The sequence below is a fragment of the Aulonocara stuartgranti genome (genome assembly GCF_965226115.1).
Source record: "Aulonocara stuartgranti genome assembly, chromosome: 17".
Taxonomy (NCBI): Eukaryota; Metazoa; Chordata; class Actinopteri; order Cichliformes; family Cichlidae; genus Aulonocara; species Aulonocara stuartgranti.
This window is the reverse complement of record NC_138953.1, coordinates 37763493-37780531: the sequence shown is the minus strand read 5'-3', so window position 1 is coordinate 37780531 and position 17039 is coordinate 37763493. Positions and strand designations below refer to the sequence as shown.

General features: G+C 40.8%; 2 protein-coding genes across 3 annotated transcripts; one reads left to right on the top strand and one right to left on the bottom strand.

The window, feature by feature from the left end:
• Positions 1 to 5062: 5062 nt before the first annotated feature.
• atp23 (ATP23 metallopeptidase and ATP synthase assembly factor homolog) lies at positions 5063 to 8501 on the bottom strand. Its single transcript, XM_082510026.1, has 6 exons — positions 8086 to 8501; positions 7844 to 7889; positions 6430 to 6511; positions 6207 to 6344; positions 5838 to 5921; positions 5063 to 5752 (listed from the first exon to the last, which is right to left on the bottom strand). Exons 1-6 carry the CDS (start codon positions 8231 to 8233, stop codon positions 5549 to 5551), a joined length of 702 nt encoding a protein of 233 aa, XP_082366152.1. The 5' UTR covers positions 8234 to 8501; the 3' UTR covers positions 5063 to 5548.
• Positions 7896 to 15302, top strand: rpap3 (RNA polymerase II associated protein 3). 2 transcript variants are annotated; one of them, XM_082510024.1, is made up of 17 exons: positions 7896 to 8021; positions 9322 to 9482; positions 9569 to 9733; positions 9833 to 9946; positions 10637 to 10764; positions 10867 to 10988; positions 11063 to 11133; positions 11219 to 11353; positions 11455 to 11582; positions 11665 to 11786; positions 11893 to 11963; positions 12123 to 12215; positions 13219 to 13418; positions 13523 to 13694; positions 14107 to 14204; positions 14397 to 14497; positions 14612 to 15302. In XM_082510024.1, the coding sequence occupies exons 1-17, from the start codon at positions 8000 to 8002 to the stop codon at positions 14695 to 14697; spliced, it is 1989 nt and encodes a 662-aa protein (XP_082366150.1). In that variant the 5' UTR covers positions 7896 to 7999; the 3' UTR covers positions 14698 to 15302. The 2 variants fall into 2 exon arrangements, with proteins under 2 accessions (XP_082366150.1, XP_082366151.1); XM_082510025.1 differs by lacking the exon at positions 7896 to 8021 and adding an exon at positions 8958 to 9127.
• The last annotated feature ends 1737 nt before the right edge of the window (positions 15303 to 17039 follow it).

The window sequence follows — 17039 nt, the reverse complement described above, 5'->3', positions numbered from 1 at the left end:
TTGTACTTTGACTTCAAACGACTATACGTGATAAGTCTGCATGCAGATATTTTCAATGTATTCACGTTTTTAACTCTTGCATCCAAATGAGCAATAAAGACTTACTCAGTAGGAATATATAGTTGTAGTATGGAAGGAAAGTACAGCTTGGTGGTTTTTAGGTTGTGCCTACAGGTCAGCACAGTTCAAGATACAGCAATTTATGTCAGCACCATTTCTGTGGTAAAAGAATGAAAACAGTGAGGGGGGGGCATTGTAATTTGGGTCAGCCAGTGTTGTTATATTTAAATTATGCGTGCCCCGACAGTAATGGAGTCAAGCCAAAGAGGGCTGTGTTAAAATTCTAGAAACCTATAGTAATATGAAGATGATCTCAGCCAACTTTAAACAGCTCCTTAATTAATCCTCCTCTTGCACACGTAATTAATTGATTTACATGCTCACCTCCCCACAGCAGTCTCAAACAGTGCTTTCCTGCTGGGGAAGTTAATTGTCAGGTTAGACAGTCCCCCCCCCCCCCCCCCCCCCCCACCCCCTGAGAATTTGCAGTCTGAATTATAATTTCAACTTTTTTCCCAGCGTTTTGGCAGTCAACAGCCTAATGAATTATCCTGTGACACTTACATAAAGAAGTTTATGGAGCACAACAAATGCTATTTGTTGGCTGTACTGGGTACAGTACAACAAGAAATGTTTCTGCTTTTATTGCTAAGGGGGAGGCTGTTTTATGTTTTAAGAAGATCTGCTACTTGTCATTGTCTTTAGCGTCTTCAGTTGCATCCACACTGGAAGGAATCTGTAATGTTGTGGCAACCACACACCACAGAAAGTCAATGACATTCAGTGAATTCAAGCGACTACATCCGAAAGAAATGCTAGCAGTGCTAAGGAGACAGGTCTGATGTTGCTGTCCGCTGGGAGCAGCTGCTTATCTGTCTGGAACTTGAAGTCCCACAGAATCCTAGCCATGTTGTTCTCAACCACCTTCGGCAGTGTCGCTCATTGGGGACAAATCCATATGTGGCACCAATGGGGTGGCTGTGGCTCTCCCAATGCTTTCATCGGCGTGTGAATTTGTGTGTACATGTTAGATAGAAAGCACTTAGATGTAGGAAAAAAGTGCTTGTATGTACGTGTGTGGGTGAATGACATCTGCTGTATAACATGGTTTGAGTGCTCAAGTAGAGTTAAAAACTGCTATTTAAGAACCAGTCCATTTACAATGTTCCTGTACACCATCCTAGCCACCTGGGTGTTCCTTTCTGTGTTCAGGCTCTGACACTCATTAATTCTTAAATCTAAATGAAACAATTCTACGTAACTACGGAACAATTTTGTAGCTGTCAAGCCGACAGAGCCTGTTAGCTTAGTTAGCGCAAAGATAGAAACACAGTATGCTATTTTTGCTTTCTGCATTTTGTTGATATTAAACTAATGAGTTACTTAGAATTGTCACTTAGTAACACTTGTGATTTAGTAGCTCTGATGTTGATAGTAGGAGGATTAAATTAATTGTTGTTTCCAGTTTTTGTGCTGAACAGCTAGCATTAGCCTTTCATTTAGCTCTTGTTAAGGAAGCAACCTCCAGATATCTCTAAATTACTTTTAGTATTACAACTACAATAATAGCTGTCACAGTGTAATTGTGTAATAATTGCAGTGGTAATACTCTTACATTGTATTGTTTTTACAAGGTTAAACTTTGCAAGTCATATTGTACTGCCCCATTATATAGCTGTCTATTTTGTAGCTTGTTCTTTTCACGTCACATTTGTGCCTTACACCATAGCATCAGCAGATAAAACAAGGTGGCCATCTTTAGATATGCACTCTTGTCCTCAATCATCTGACTGTGATTGTTCTCCTTAGGCTAAAGGACAGGAGACTGGGCTCAATGTATTTGCTATTGTTCACAGGTTTTCCCCAGAGTACTGGAGTCAGGACAGAAAAATGACCATCTTGGCCACAGCCTGCCAAGTCAACCAGTCTTTTCCCTAGGTCTCTCCTGTGTTGCTTTCTTTCATTCACAGTCATTTCAAAGTCACCCGAGACCTTGAAAGGGAAAAAATATTTCTTTCTGAAATGTTTTAAAAATGACATGTTTTTCTCTGAAAAAAGAACAAGAGAAAAAAGCGTTGTGTAAACAGTCTCAGACTACGTTCAAGGCTAAATAATTCAACGGTTTCTCATTATCAGCTCCACTCCCGTGAAGAGCAGACACATTAAAACTTCACAAAGGCAAGTGGGCGTCCTCGCTTTTCATTGTCTCTCTATGCTACAACTAAATCTGACATTATTCTAATTAATGAGATGAGTTCATTACTGCTCTTGGGGTTAATGTGTTGTCCTCCACAGATTAGTGAAGGGATTTCACTTTTGCTGGAGTACCTAATTAGATCACAGTGGGTGCTGCCTGCTTAAATAGATGGAATAATGAAAGTCGTCACTCTTCTCAGCAGCAACTTGATTACTGCGCCCTATCTCTGCTCATAAAAGGCTCACATTCACCTGGAACAGGACTCAGTGAAAGGAATTCAATTATATGTATCAATAAAACAGCAACAGCACTTTCTTTTTAAGTTTGAGTTGGACTAACTTGGCTGTGATGATCAGAATTCTTGGGCCAAAACTGCCATCTAAAGGACCAAGACAGTACTGCAGTCATACATTGTTACGCATCGAGGTTAAGGTATTACTGTTTCTGGACACAAAATTAACAAACCATATTTGAGAAATTAGTAATTAGCATGCGGCAGAGGAATACACAAATGCTGCATCTAAAGTTACAGAGATCATGATCATCTCTTTCGCACAGTCTGTTTTATTCTTGAACAACCGTAATACATAAGTGTTAAGAATAATTAGTTTCTATACAAAAAACATGATAATGTGATTTTCCAAATGAACGTTCCTTTAATTTGTAAGAAAATTGTAACGTACGTGTATTGACATCAGTATCATGTCCTGTATGATCCTGTTATTATAAATAAAAATCATTTCTGATATAATAAAAATGGAAAACACGTTATCACAAAGGTTTTAAGCTCTTATTCAAAGTGTTTGTGTGTTCTCCTTCCATTTTTGCTTAAAAATACTCACTGGCCACTTATTATCACTACTTACACCTTGGTAGTACCATGTTGTCTATGGCAAATTCTGATCATACCATGTGAATGTGGCAACAGAGTTCATCAGAGCAGGCAATGATTTTATAATGTGTAGCTGAGTTTTGATGAGTGTGTAGTATGTTTTCTGTCTTTATCTTACAGAAGTGCCACCTGGTGAATCACGGTTGCCTTACTATCAGCTTGAAGCACTCCGACAATTCTCCTCTGACGTGTGACAAGGCATTTTCACCCAGCAAACTGCTGCTCTCCGAATATTTTTTCTCTCTTTTTTTTTGAACAGGTGTACCTACAAAAAATCTTTAACCTCAATGGCATTCAATACCTTTATGTTCTTTTATAGCTACACTATTTAAGATATTAGTATTAAGAGAATAAACAGAAAAACTGAAGGCTATTCGTAGTGTAAAATAAGTAATTGCAACACACCTAAAATATATACAATTTCCCTCGGGAGATGTTGGAGACCAAAGCAAGGTTAAAATCACACTTATTATTTGGTTTACAGTCATTAAATGGCCTGAAACAAAACTCCAAATTAATGTTAATCATGTTTTGTGCGTTTTACATATTCAAAGTAGTAACTGCTAGCTTAAAATGCTCAACTTTAAACCTTAATTCTTTGCACGTAATCCTAAATGTCTCCCTTATATGCATCTTTATATTGTTAAGAATACAACGGCAGGGCTGTTGTATCACTGAGGTTACATCCTCTGCAGTTTTTACCTACTTGGCACTTTAGAAACCTGAGTAAAATTCAGCATTCTTTAATTAAAATGCTAATATGGTGATTTTTTTTTTAATCAGCCAATTTCTGTCATTTATAAATGAACGTATTCCTAAGAGACTTAAACTAGTGAGAGAGTTTGAATGACCTTAAATCCTGACTACATTATGGAAAACTAAAATAAGTCATCGTAATAATTAAAAGTATTTGGCAGCTAGCATTTGATATGTACACAATTCCACTAGTAATTCTATTGTTTTGTACTTATTTATTACTTGTGTGTATGACATTGCACAAATCCAAATATCATTTTTGTCCTTTGTTTTCTTCACATTAATCCCACTGCCTTGAAGCTTCATTTTCTCTGTTGGGCTTCTTAAAATTCACCTAATCTCTATTGCCCGTCCCACCCACTTATCGTGTGGTTTTGTAGTGTCTTCTAAGAGGAGAATATTGAGTAGCATATTGCACTCAGACACTAGTCATTATGCACAGGAACTGTTGTCTTTGAGATAGGCTGAAGTGGTGGAGGAGAAACAGGAGGAGGGATTATGAGACTAATTCCCTCATAACTTTTTCCCCTCATTAATTTTGTTGGAGGGCATGAGATTCTTTAAATGCTAATGTCCAATAAAGATGTCAGCAATGACATTTTACAGTGACTGCACAGATGTGAACAAGGTTGACTGTGTTGTTGTGGAAGAACTTTTCCCACTCGCCTCATCTTACTTGTCTCACATGTTAATTTGAAGGATCCTTTATTGGGATTAAACATAACGTTCTGACACGTACACTTACTTATCCTTCTTATATTCAAACAAGGTCAGATGCAACGGGTATGTCCTGTCCTCAAAATAACTTTGTGGTACTGCTTGAGTCTAGCTAGAAAAAAATATTGGCAACCACCAGCGGTACCCCTCAGCCTTCTAGTAGACACACAAAATCCTACGTCACCTCATTGTCAAGTTATCGCACTCACATGATTTTCAGAAAACTTAACTCTGAGCTGGAGGTCGAGGTCATTGAGATTCAAACTCAGCCGAGATTTTTAGTAGACACACCTATGACATCAATATGAAGCTCCTACGTGGCCTCTTTCTTGAGTTACCTCATTCACAAAGTTAAGTGTCCCAGCCACGATGACAATAATCCCATGAGATTCTTACAGCTGAGGGGTAAAAATCTACACACAAAACCCCAAAATCAAACATTTCCAGAGGAAATAAACTTTAATTCACATACAATTTGATTCTATTTAATATACATACAATCAAGTATATTTAGAGGAAATTGATCGAGGTCAACGTGGCAACAAGTTGATGAGCCACCAAGAGAAATACATCCTTATTTGTCATCATAGCACACGCACCGATGTACAAAAAGGCAATCCTGTATTTCCTTAACAGCACCCATTAATCACCTAAAAACAAAGGACAAAAATCACTAACACTTCCAGAGTAAAATCAGTCCTTACAATCCCACTACGCTGAATTAGTGTCCAAAAGGTAGCAGGTGAAATGTATCTGTACGCAGCTCCTTTGTTTTCTCCTCCAAGGACAAATCATCGTCTGAAAATCCCTTTTGAAGGGATACGATTGTTTCGACACACAGTCATTCTGCTGAGGCTGACCACATTGCCAAGCTGCAGTCGGCCCTGCGCAGCACCCTTTGGGAGTTTCATGAAAATGCGGCGACACTAAAGGTTTGCATAATATCGGTCCCTGTTCATGTAATCTCTGTACGCAAACTTGGCGTCTCTCTTGCTGTGCGGGATCCGTCCGAACGGCGCATGGTCGTTGAAACATGAGTCGAAGACCTCGTCGACTATTTTCTCCGCCTCGGCTCGGCTAATTTTCCTCACGGCCAGGATGGAGCGAAGGGCGCGGCCTCGGACGCACTCCTGTCCAAGGAAAGCACACGAGTTTGGTTTGAAAATGGAAGCTGCGAGCTAAAATCTGCAAATAATTTTTGACCGGTGAAAGTACCTGATGATGCCGCTTAAAGCCGAAGTTGAATCTAGCAACTTCGTTGGTGAAGGAGCAGTCTCCGCTCAGGTTAGCTGCCCGGATCTGAAACAGAGGGACCAAAAACTAGAATCTTTGAGGAGCTTCACTCTGTGAGGCTTAACCAAATCCTCCCAGAATCCAGTCTCACTACTCATCAGTAAGTTTCACGATGCTTCCAGACACTTAGTCAGGGGGGAGCAACATTAGGGAATCTAAACAGCTGATGCCTCCCTACTGTTGGAAATTCCAGATCATTCTCAGTGGAGCTTTTGGACACTAGTAGTATTATGGAACTACTCTTGTTATTCAGTCCCAGTTTTCTTGTGAAAAGAAGACTTCACCACTCACCTCTGAACAGGCCAGATGTCTGAAGTTATTGAACCAGTCCACATGGGCCCGGCAGTGGTCAAAGGCATGTATGAGCTCATGCGTGACTACTCGGTTCATGTGGGACTGCTGGTGGATGTTGTTCTGACACAAAACGATCTGGGGGAAAAAAACCCCAACACAAATACGGTCAGTTCTCATAGGCCCGCACGGTCTGCAACACCTCTGTTCTTGTGTTTCCTACCTGAGACGAGGCCGCGTCAAATCCGCCGCTGACCGTCCCGTCACAGTCCTCACAGGAAAAGTGCCGATCTTTAAACACTTTACTGCATCCAGAGAGGAAAAGTGAAAACACTGTGACGCTCTTTATTTTGTAAAACTGTGCTTTGGCATATTTGTCACACTAACATGTTTAAGAGCAAACAAATTGTAATATTAGACAAAGATAACACTAGTTAATACAAAGTGCAGCTTTTAAAAGATTATTTCATTTATTAAGGGAAAAAACTGTCCAAACCTACCTCACCCTTTGTGAAAAAGTAACTGCGATTAGAACTGCAATCAAGTGTTATAAACAAACTGGTAATGAGTCTTTCACATCACTGGGGAAGAATTTTGTCCCACTCTTCTTTACAGCATTGTAATTTATTTTGGGGGTTTTAGCCATTCAGAGGTGGACTTGCTGGATCGTGCTGCAGAACACAAGTGTGCTTGAGGTTCAGAGCATGAAATGATGACCGAGCTTACAAGCAGTCCAGACCATCACACCACCATGTTTGATTGTTGGTATGCTATTCTCCTTAGTTTAATACCAAATGTAACAAGACACAAAACCTTTCAGAGAGTTCAACTTTTGTCTCATCAGTCCAGAAAATATTTTCCCAAAAGTTTTGGGAATCCTCGTCTCAAATGTGAGACGAGCCTTTATGTTCTCTTTGGTCAGCAGTGGTTTTCTCCTTGGGACTCTACCATGGATGCCCAGTCTCTTTCCTATTGTTGAATCATGAACTCTGACCTTAGATGAGACAACTGAGGCCCGCAGTTCTATAGTTGTTGTTCTGAGTTCTTTTGTGACCTCCTGGGTGAGACATCAGTGCACTCTTAGAGGCACTCCTGGGAAGGTTCATCACATCACTTTTTAAGAGCTTTTAGACGACTTCACTTTGTTGAACAGGTTCTATTTAAAAGATTTCTTAAAGGTCTGGTGGTAAACAGGCCTGGATGTGGTTAAAGAAATTGAACTCTGCTTTCCAAAAACAAAAAAACGTTGAAATATTATCGACAGGTAACTCATGTAGGGTGGGCGATTACTTTTTCACACAGGGCCAAGAAGGTTTGGGTAGGCAAAAATGTATTTATGTTTTGGGGAAGTGAAAATGTTAGTGAATTTGTTACTCTGGAAAAAATTGAAATGGCTTTTTAAGCATTTGTACTTAAGATTTTTATATGTATATAGTAGTTGTAAAACGAATAATCTGCAGCAAAGTTAAACTTGTAAAACTGTTCATTTCGACTGCTTGTTAATAATAAAAAGCAACAGCAAGAGTATCCCCCCTTTCCCATTTGTTGGGACTGCTCTGTATATAGATATCACTACAGTAATATGAGACTAACAGTGGAAGGTCAAGCGTGGTACTTTATTTTGAAGTGGCACGTACCATCCTGAACTCTTCATGGCACTGAGGAGGAGTTTGGCGTAAGGACCTGAGAGAGAAGCACACAAGCTAGTTAGCATTATCATTCACTGCTAACTGAATCAGCTAACGCTAAAAGTGCTGCCAATATAGACTGTGACTTTGTACACTGCAAAAGGCATGCAGTCCCCCGAACCGGCAGGTATTTGCTTCTTACTGCTGAGGTGACGTTCCCTTTTTAAAAAGTAGCTAACACTGATACTCACTGGTTTCCACTGCGAACTGTAACATGACCTGACACTTGTGGTTGAAAGTGAACAGGCTCTCTGCGATTGAGGTCTTTTTGTGCTCTCCCGGTTTTCTCTCCGGGAACAAGTCATATCCATATTCCTCCTCTTGTTTAGTCTGGTCCATTGTGCGAAATGCCCAGAGTATGAAAATGTCACCATGAAGGTCCTCCTGGTTAGCTGCAGACAGCTAGCAGGAGGGGTCGTCACTGTTTTGTAGGTCACGTGGGACATTTAGGTCAAAGGTAATGAATATGGAAATTGAGTTTGTTATCGCTGACGTCACTATTATGAAAAATAAAAATAAAATATAGAAATATAATTCAAAGAAATGCGGAGAGCAATAAAATGTTAGCCTTTTATATAGTTAATTGGCTAGACTACAGTGAAGATCGTCTATTCGGAATGGGCAGAAAAGTCGTTAACTCGAAGTGGGTCTGAGGACCAAAATTAAACCAGTGTATCAAACGTTTTCATTTATAAGCTGAGTATATTTTGTGTTTCGTAGTTAATGTACTGTCAATCTACAGGCGTGTCAGCTTATAACAAATTATATGGAGTGACATTTGTGCCTTTATTATCCAGTCAATAGATTTGCGATTATAGATTGGAGGCAGAGTCCGTGCAGGTTTGGAAATGTGAGTTCAAAATGCAAAAAGTTTTAGATTTTATCTTTTGATGCTAGCCATCCACTGGCGAGTCTTCACTGGAGTGACAGCTTGAAATCATCCACAGTCAGGGAACTTAGATATGTTTCCTTGCAATAAAAATACACTGCCTTTAATTTTAAACTTCTCATGTTTGGGCGCACATTAAAGTCACCAAAGTGACCCCACACTAACATAGACGATCTCTGGGTACGTGCAGTGCTGCTCACGCAGAGCAAAGGCTGCTGGGACCTTGCTGTCATGGCTGCGAACGTAAACAGAAAGCTGTGAATAAACGGCACTTTTTTCTTGTAGTTTTTAGCCAAACTAACGGAAGCTAAACTCTAACTGTGAAGCGGGAAGAGAAGTAACAGGTATTTCACACGTTTTGAGCAGCAACAGTCCGTTTATTTTATTTAAGTAAAGCAATGTTTTTGCTAGCCAGCTAGCTTCTAGCCAAAGAAGCGTGACGGCGTGATTCTCGTGTTTTCTTCCCGACTGCCGCACGAACCCAAAGGCGACAAGTGCCGCTAAGAGTTTGTCCCCCAAACAAATGTGTGTTTCACAGGGAGGGACATGTCCGTGGGAAACAAAGCCGCCGAGTTACAGCTTCAGATGCGGCAAAATGTGGAGGAGCTGCACAGCTTTGTGAGGGAGCTGGAGAACTGGGAGGCGGACATCAAGACGAAGGATGAGGAGCTGAGGACAGGGGTGGTTCAGGAGGTTCAGGTATGCCCCCCGCTGCAGACAGCTCGCGAGGCTCTTGGTGAACTGAAGTCCGTCCAGGTGTCAGCAGCTTCTTGTCTCTGTTGTAGAAAAAACTCCCTCCAGTGAGGAACAGGGACTACAGAGCCAAGAAAAGGGAGAAGAAGAAGAAGAAGGAGGAGGTTACTGGAGATGGTGACACAAAAACAGAGGAGGCCAAACAGGCTTCGAGAATAAAATCATACGACTATCAATCCTGGGACAAGTTTGATGTGGTATTTTTAAAAACCTATAAAACACACTTGGCTTTAGAAGTAAAACTTGTATGCAATCTGCTACAACTTTTATTTAATTTGTTTGATTTGTTGTGGCAGGAAAAGGTAATGGAAGAAATGGATAAGGAGGAAGATTGTCCTGCAGAGTCCAACGAGTCAGACTCGGAGGAAGCTTCAGTAGATCCAGAGAAAGCGCTGGCCGAGAAGGAAAAGGTGGATATTATATGTGAGGCATTAAAAAAAGGAAAAATAGATGTAGTACTGTACAGGCCAATCATGATCAACCCAATGTACGACATAGGGTTTTACAGGGGCTTGCAGTCACGATGTAGGTTTAGATGTCCTGCTGAAGGATAAATCTCCAATCAGGTGATCATGCAGGATACATCAAAATAAGTTATATAATCTGAAAGGGTCTGATACTCCTTCAAGGCCAATAAAAATTTTTTTAATACAATTATATTATAACCAAAAACTGCCTTTTTAAAGTGTTTTCCAGGTAAAAACACATCAAACATGTGAGCTATTTGATTACTCTTTGTCACAGACATTTGATTATTGCAGTTTTTACCTGAAACTATGATTTATCCCATTATATTCCAAGTTTCTTATAGAGAGTGTGCACTTGTATTCATTTATCCTTGCTAACAACATTTTTTTTTTGTCAGATGTTGTTGATTATTCATTTGTGGCGTTCCATATCCAATGTTCCCCTCATAACATGGATGAGCAGTGATTCTCTCGTCTCATCCTTACTTTTTAAAATTTCATGTATTGGCCTTTATAAGCCTAGATACCGATATATCTGCAGATGGTTAATGAGCACAGAAGCCCCCCCCCCCCCCCCCCCCCACACACACACACACACACACTTTACAGCTATAGTTTCTGTTTAATTTTCAGGGTAACAATTTTTTTAAAGATGGGAAGTACGATTACGCGATTGAATGTTACACGAGAGGAATGGCTGCCGATCCTTACAACCCCGTGCTTCCCACAAACAGAGCTACATCATTCTTCAGGCTCAAAAAGTGAGTCGGAGCACCAAGAATGAAATCACACAATTAGAATGTTTGTGTAGTTTTTTTTAATTTTATTTTTTTCATTATTTTTTCCATTTTGTGTTTGTGCAGGTACGCTGTGGCTGAGTCCGACTGCAACCTGGCAATCGCTCTTGACAGCAAGTATTTCAAAGCGTACGCGCGGAGAGGAGCAGCGCGGTTTGCGCTGAAGAAGTATGAACCTGCATTAGAAGGTAACAAGCGTACCAACAAGACAGTATATTTTAATTTGAGCGCCCTTAGATGACAGTAAAAATATCCTCTGTAGATTACGAGATGGTTCTCAAGCTCGAGCCTGACAACACGGAGGCACAGAATGAAATAAAGAAAATCAGAGAGGTGGGTTAGTGCACAATGTGTGTTTGTGTGCGCACAGTCAACTTGGCGGTTCATCCTCTTTGATCTTCTCCTGTGTCCGCTTCAGGCCCTTGGACATCAGGTGGCTGCCGTTGCAAGCAAAGCTGCAGAGCCCCTGGAGGCCCCTGCAGTCGATCCTGATCAACAGAGACAGATAGAGGAGCAGCAGAGGAGACAGGAGGCGGTTTTCCAGAAGGACAGAGTAGGATTTTTGATGATGATTCATGAAGGTTTTCATGATTTTAGCAGTGTTTCTGCTTTCTTCCAAAAGATCTTAAGTGATGAGGGTTATTGTGTCTCTAGGGGAATGCCTACTTCAAAGAAGGGAAATATGAAGCAGCTGTAGAGTGCTACACCCGAGGCATGGAGGCAGACCACATGAACGTGCTGCTGCCCGCCAACAGAGCCATGGCTTATCTCAAGCTGGAGAAGTAAGGATACTTTTTCTTGACACACATTAAAAAGGCCTTCTTGTTTCTGACTGGCTTTGTTTTTCCTTTCCTTCTGCTGCAGGTTTAAGGAGGCGGAGGAGGACTGCACTAAAGCCATTTTCCTGGACAGTACTTACTCCAAGGCTTTCGCCCGGAGAGGTACAGCCAGAGTGGCACTAGGAAAGCTGGAAGAGGCCAGACAAGGTGCAGTGTGTTTGTGTTTTTATGAGCCCAAAAAACGACATTGTGTCTTCTGTCTGTTTGCTGTTGGGTTGGTTTTAATCTTCGATTCTGTTTGTGTGTGTCACAGACTTTCAGCAGCTGTTGAAACTGGAACCTGGAAACAAGCAAGCCCTTAACGAACTCCAGAAACTGCAGATGGTATGTGTCAAAATCCAGTCATTAGCCCAAAACTAAGTAGTCATAGAAGAAGAAAAACAATTAAATAATGAGTCAAAAGCATTAGCTCCATTAGCTTCTGATGTCTTTATTGGGCTTGAGATTTTTCTCCTCTCACTTTAGTCTTTCTCCTGGTGTTAGTACACAGGCTCCAGTGGCCGTCTGCAGGCTGTGAACGGCTCACAGATGAGAACAGTCCAACCAATAGACAAACCAACACACCTTCGCTCAACCGTGAGTAGCAAATGTCTGTTTAAAAAGCATTTCCTGGATTGCAAGCGTCACTCTTGGCACCCCTTATTGTGAGGGACCAAGCAGCCAAAACAAAGAGGACACAGGCAAAAAAATATCTTCAAAAAGGGTTTTCTTTATTTTAACCCTCAAAAAGTCCAAAATTCAAAACCATACTTAGCAGGCCCATAAAACAGGTCAACTAAATATAACTCTACAAAAAGTAATTTCCAGAAACTTAAACAAAACAAAGTGAGACACAACTTAACTCACAAACTGACCTAATTACAAAGACACATGAGGGTAGCTTTTATAATGATTTGGCCAAACCATTTGAACACAATAGGGGGGGAAACAAAAACACACACTAATATTAACTAAGCACAGAATAACCTAACTAAACCTAAAACACCCCTGCTCCTGGTAAGCCCATGGTTGGTCCTGCTGAGCAGGCATTTTGTCCCCAGAGTCCTCAGCCACACCTTTTGCCCAGACAGGAAACAGCCACCGCCCAAACCCAGGTAACTCAAAGAGAAACATAATTAATATAACAAAACATTTTAGAAAAACCATACAATGCTACTATGTGCGCGCCTCATAATACCAGTGTTAGGTTTAACCAAATGATTAATGAATTATATTAATGAAGAATACTGCAAAGCAAAATAATAAAGTGAAAAATGGACTAATTTACCCCTGTGTGGCTGCTGCCATCACACTTAGACTAGTGTATTTGTAAACTAATATGAACTATGTGAAAGTGGATTTGTGATCCAGCGGAGCTCCGTTTGAACACGCTGCTGAGAGAAGACAAACACTTATTTTGCCATTGCTTGCATGCTATTTTGTTTTGTTTAGTTTTGTTTTGTTTTGCAGGCCCATAAAAATCTTCAGTGCACATGTGACTTTTATTATGTTAATTTTAATCTTTCCTGGAATGACCAGAATCAACGGTGGGGTCCTTTTAATTTTATAAAGCTTGACAAACCTTTTTTTTTCTCTGCAGAAACCTCTGAGGAGGATAGACATCGAGGAAATCAGCGGAAAGATTGTGGTGCCCGAGGGGGAATCAGGGGCATACAAGCCCTTGGTGCAGGAAGTGGTGAAGGAAGTAGAGGAGGCGTCTTCTCCCCTGTCTACATCCCCCAGCGCCAAGATGATCAAAATCGAGGAGCTGTCAGAGGTCCCCTCACAGGCATCAGAAAAGTAGGTGTCAGCATTTTTGAGTATTGCTCTTAACTTTTCTGCACTAGTTGTTATTTTATTGTATCAGTTTTTGTCCTATTAAAAGTTATTCTTCATTTCACCAGACAGCCCAAACAACCAGAGCAGGCAGAAACCGTTCATCCTCCTCCTGAACCATCAACCGAACCTTCCTCAACAGGAACAGACCTGCCTCCTCCACCAACAAACAGCTTCCAGCTGGAGGCGGACCTCCGCAGGATTGGAAACCAGCCCGAAACTGTTTACAGATATCTGAAGGTGAGCCTCCATGCGCTTTTCTTTGTCCCGTCTTCCTCCCCTCACCTCACCCAGTCGCAGCAGATGAGCCTGGTTCTGCTGTTAAAAGGAAGTTCTTCCTTCCCACTGTTGCCAAAGCGCTTGCTCATAGTGTCATATGATTGTGGGGGCTTTCTCTGTTTTCATTATATTTTTGTAGAGTGTTTACCTTACAATAAAAAAGCGCCTTGAGGCCACTGTTATTGTGATTGGGTGAGTATAAATAAAATAAAATTGAATTTCTATCAAGTTATCAAAGATTTTTGGCTAACAGGAAATAGCTGTTCTGAACCAAATGTTTAAAAAAATGAAAATAGGCTGCTGGAGTTTGTTTTAGCTGAAATTGTCGTCTTTGTTCTTGCTTTTTTTGTTTGTCTTGTGTTTTTATGTACAGCAAATAAAATCTGAGGCTTACGCCAAGATTTTCCACAACTCCCTCGAACCTGATATCCTCAGTCTTATCCTGAGGACTCTACATGACTTCTACATCAAGTAAGTTTTTTTTTTTTTTTTTTTTTTTTTTAAATGGTGTCTACGTCAAAGTTATGGTTAATCGTAGTATTATTATGCATTAAGCATCCTGTTATTTTCAGTCATACTCAGACAAATAGGTGCAGCTAAACTCTTAAAGTAGTGAACACGTGTAGCTCTGTGGTGGATTTAAAAAAACAGCTTTGTTTGCAGGAATGAAGAGCCGGCCGTCATACTGGAGACTCTCAGGAGTCTTGCAAGCGTGAGGCGCTTCGATATGGCTGTTATGTTCATGTCATCACCAGAGAAGAAAGGTGGAGTCTTTACATGATGCGCCGCTGCAAACGGCTCATAGGTTCACTTTGTCTTTTTCATCCACATTTTTCCAGCATATTGATCATTTCTGGGGGGGTTTCTTTTCCTCACAGTGCTCAAAGAACTGTTTGACTTTCTTCACCAAGCCGACCTGGACAGATCATCTATCACGGCTTTGCAGAAGAAGTATGGCGTGTAATTGCATTGAATGGAAATTTGGCGCCTCAGACTTTGCATTTCAGAGAAAACCAAAAAAATCAGCTGTTGTTTGTTTGCTGAATAAACTTTTGTTTAATAAGACTGCAGAGATGTGAATCTTTCCTCTGGAAAGGCGCTGTCGTTTTCTGTCATAAGCGAGTTTATTTAAAGTTGGAGGCTGGGAATTCAGTTTCAGCTGCATTTTAATAAAAAATAAAGAAAAACTTTTCACAGAGGTTCACTTGACTGTTGATTAAGATAGACTCTGCAATTTGCAAATGCAATAAAAGCAGATGTTTACCTTCAATAGCAAGAAATTGTTCAGAAATGTAAATTGAACCAAGTTATTAATCACAGATCCTTTATGGGGTTTTTGGAATATCTAGGCAGGCATACAGAGGCGATATTTAAACATACCACTCCTGTTGTCCCAAATTTAAGTTTGTAAAAGTTTAATTGAGAATTAAAGGTTTTAATCAAATTTTAGTTGTGTTAAAACTCTGTAACAATATGAATGGGTCTGTGTGAGCAGTTTGAAGTAAGCCAAGAAAACTAAATACGTTTTCAGTAAACTGAACACCAAATAAAGAATCTTTTTTTAATGTGTTTGGGCTTCGATAATTTGATGAGTCTCCCCAGGTGTGAGAAATGGAAGAAAATGAGTTTTAGTAAATACCCAAGCTGTTGAGTCTTAATAAAATCCAGGAAAATGTGGAACCGAAAGGTTGATTCTGTTCATCTGGATGCAGCGTTTTCAGTGGGAGAAACGTTTGGTCCAATCCAAGTGACGTCTTCAGTCTCAGCTGACTGCAGGTTTCACCAATTTTGTAAACAGTACATTTGCATAATGACTGAAACCAGCCCACTGAATGAACAATGGGCTGTGAGGTCAGTTCATTGATCAATATGCAAATTGTCATGATCAAAGACCTGAGTATCACTCACACACTCACAGCATTGTAATATGGTGACAGATGGACCCTTAGGCCCCCTCTCCAGTTCAGAGATGTCCTTTTCCTTAAATGACCTCTTTGATTGCCGATCAAACCAGCGTTCCTCCCTGTCCAGGATGTGTACATCCCCATCATTAAAAGAGTGTCCACTGACGAGGTAGCTCTTCTGTGTTGTGCCATCCGCTTAGCCAGATGTTTGGTTTCCGCGATGTATAAATCATGGCAATCCTCCTGGCACAGCGTACGCTATTTTACTGTGTTGGAGGACCGATTCCTTGGGGTGGACCAATTTTAGGCGCAGCGTGTTTTGGGCTTTAAGCACCACAGAGACTCGGTGTTTAGAAAAAAATGTGTCTCAACTGTTCTGATACTCCTGACACATCAAGGATCACTAAGGGTTTTAGCTTAGGGAGCATGTTCTTCAGCTTCCCTGGCCGCTGTGTCTGTGGGGATGGTGTTGGCTCTATGTTGTAGTGTCCTGATGACACCCAGTCTGTGCTCAAGTGGGTGATGAGAGTATGTGGTAGTTGTAAATAGTAAATGTGGTAGTGCAGCTACAGAATGGGTAAACATAGCCTTGCACATACAGTATATATGTTACTGATGCTTGTGCAGAGCGGACCAGTGGGTGCAGTTCTTCTAGCGTCTCCATGTCAGTGAGGCTCTGCAGTGAAAAGCACATAAATCAATGCACATGAACAACAGCTACAAACACCGAGCCATTTTCTGATGGGCACAGAAGAGATGCCAGTCTAAATTTTGTTGTACTTGTATAACGACAACAAAGATGATCCTATCCTGTTATTGTAATTACAATAAGTGGAGTTATTTCAGTTGCAGGTTGTAACACACAGTAGCATCTTGATGAATCTAACTCACCCAACCACCTTCAGTGTGAATGCCTACCAAACTGTTGCATATGTCTGCATATTTTTAAAATGCAAATGTTAGCTTTTGTACAGCAGATGGAGCCAAAGCTAAAACAAGACTAGCTAAATGAGAAACTGGGCATGCTTTCCAGTTCCAGAGCAGTTTTAAGACTATACACACACTCTTACAGGTGATTTCACTGCACGGTCAGATTTTATTTGTTCAGATTTTCAGGATACAGAAGAAAATATCTTGCCACGTGTAAGTCGTCCTGATCCCATACGTTCTTGTTCACATGCTAAAGAATGTCACAAATATCTTAATAGCTACGCCTCGTATGCGCCGTCCCTTCTGTACTCTGATATGAAAGTCCTTTCAGCTTCACTGATTAGAAAGTACAAATAGAGACTGGCCCATTGTAAACAAGTGAGACGAGCATAAAGTGCTGCATTGTCAGGTTGCAGGTGAGTCATTCACTCTCAAAGCCATTTTATCTTGAGCTGATTCACAAAGGCCGGAA

What these genes read in the sequence shown, in the direction of transcription:
- rpap3 (XM_082510024.1), top strand. Translation starts at nt 8,000, where the DNA reads ATGCAGTCCCCCGAACCGGCAG. An exon ending in GGGTGGTTCAGGAGGTTCAG is followed by an intron (nt 9,483 to 9,568) that starts GTATGCCCCCCG and finishes TCTCTGTTGTAG; the next exon opens with AAAAAACTCCCTCCAGTGAG. An exon ending in GTATGAACCTGCATTAGAAG is followed by an intron (nt 10,989 to 11,062) that starts GTAACAAGCGTA and finishes TATCCTCTGTAG; the next exon opens with ATTACGAGATGGTTCTCAAG.
- atp23 (XM_082510026.1), bottom strand. Translation starts at nt 8,233, where the DNA reads ATGGACCAGACTAAACAAGAGGAGGAATATGGATATGACTTGTTCCCG. An exon ending in GACATCTGGCCTGTTCAGAG is followed by an intron (nt 5,922 to 6,206) that starts GTGAGTGGTGAA and finishes CCTCTGTTTCAG; the next exon opens with ATCCGGGCAGCTAACCTGAG. An exon ending in GCTTTAAGCGGCATCATCAG is followed by an intron (nt 5,753 to 5,837) that starts GTACTTTCACCG and finishes TTCCTTGGACAG; the next exon opens with GAGTGCGTCCGAGGCCGCGC.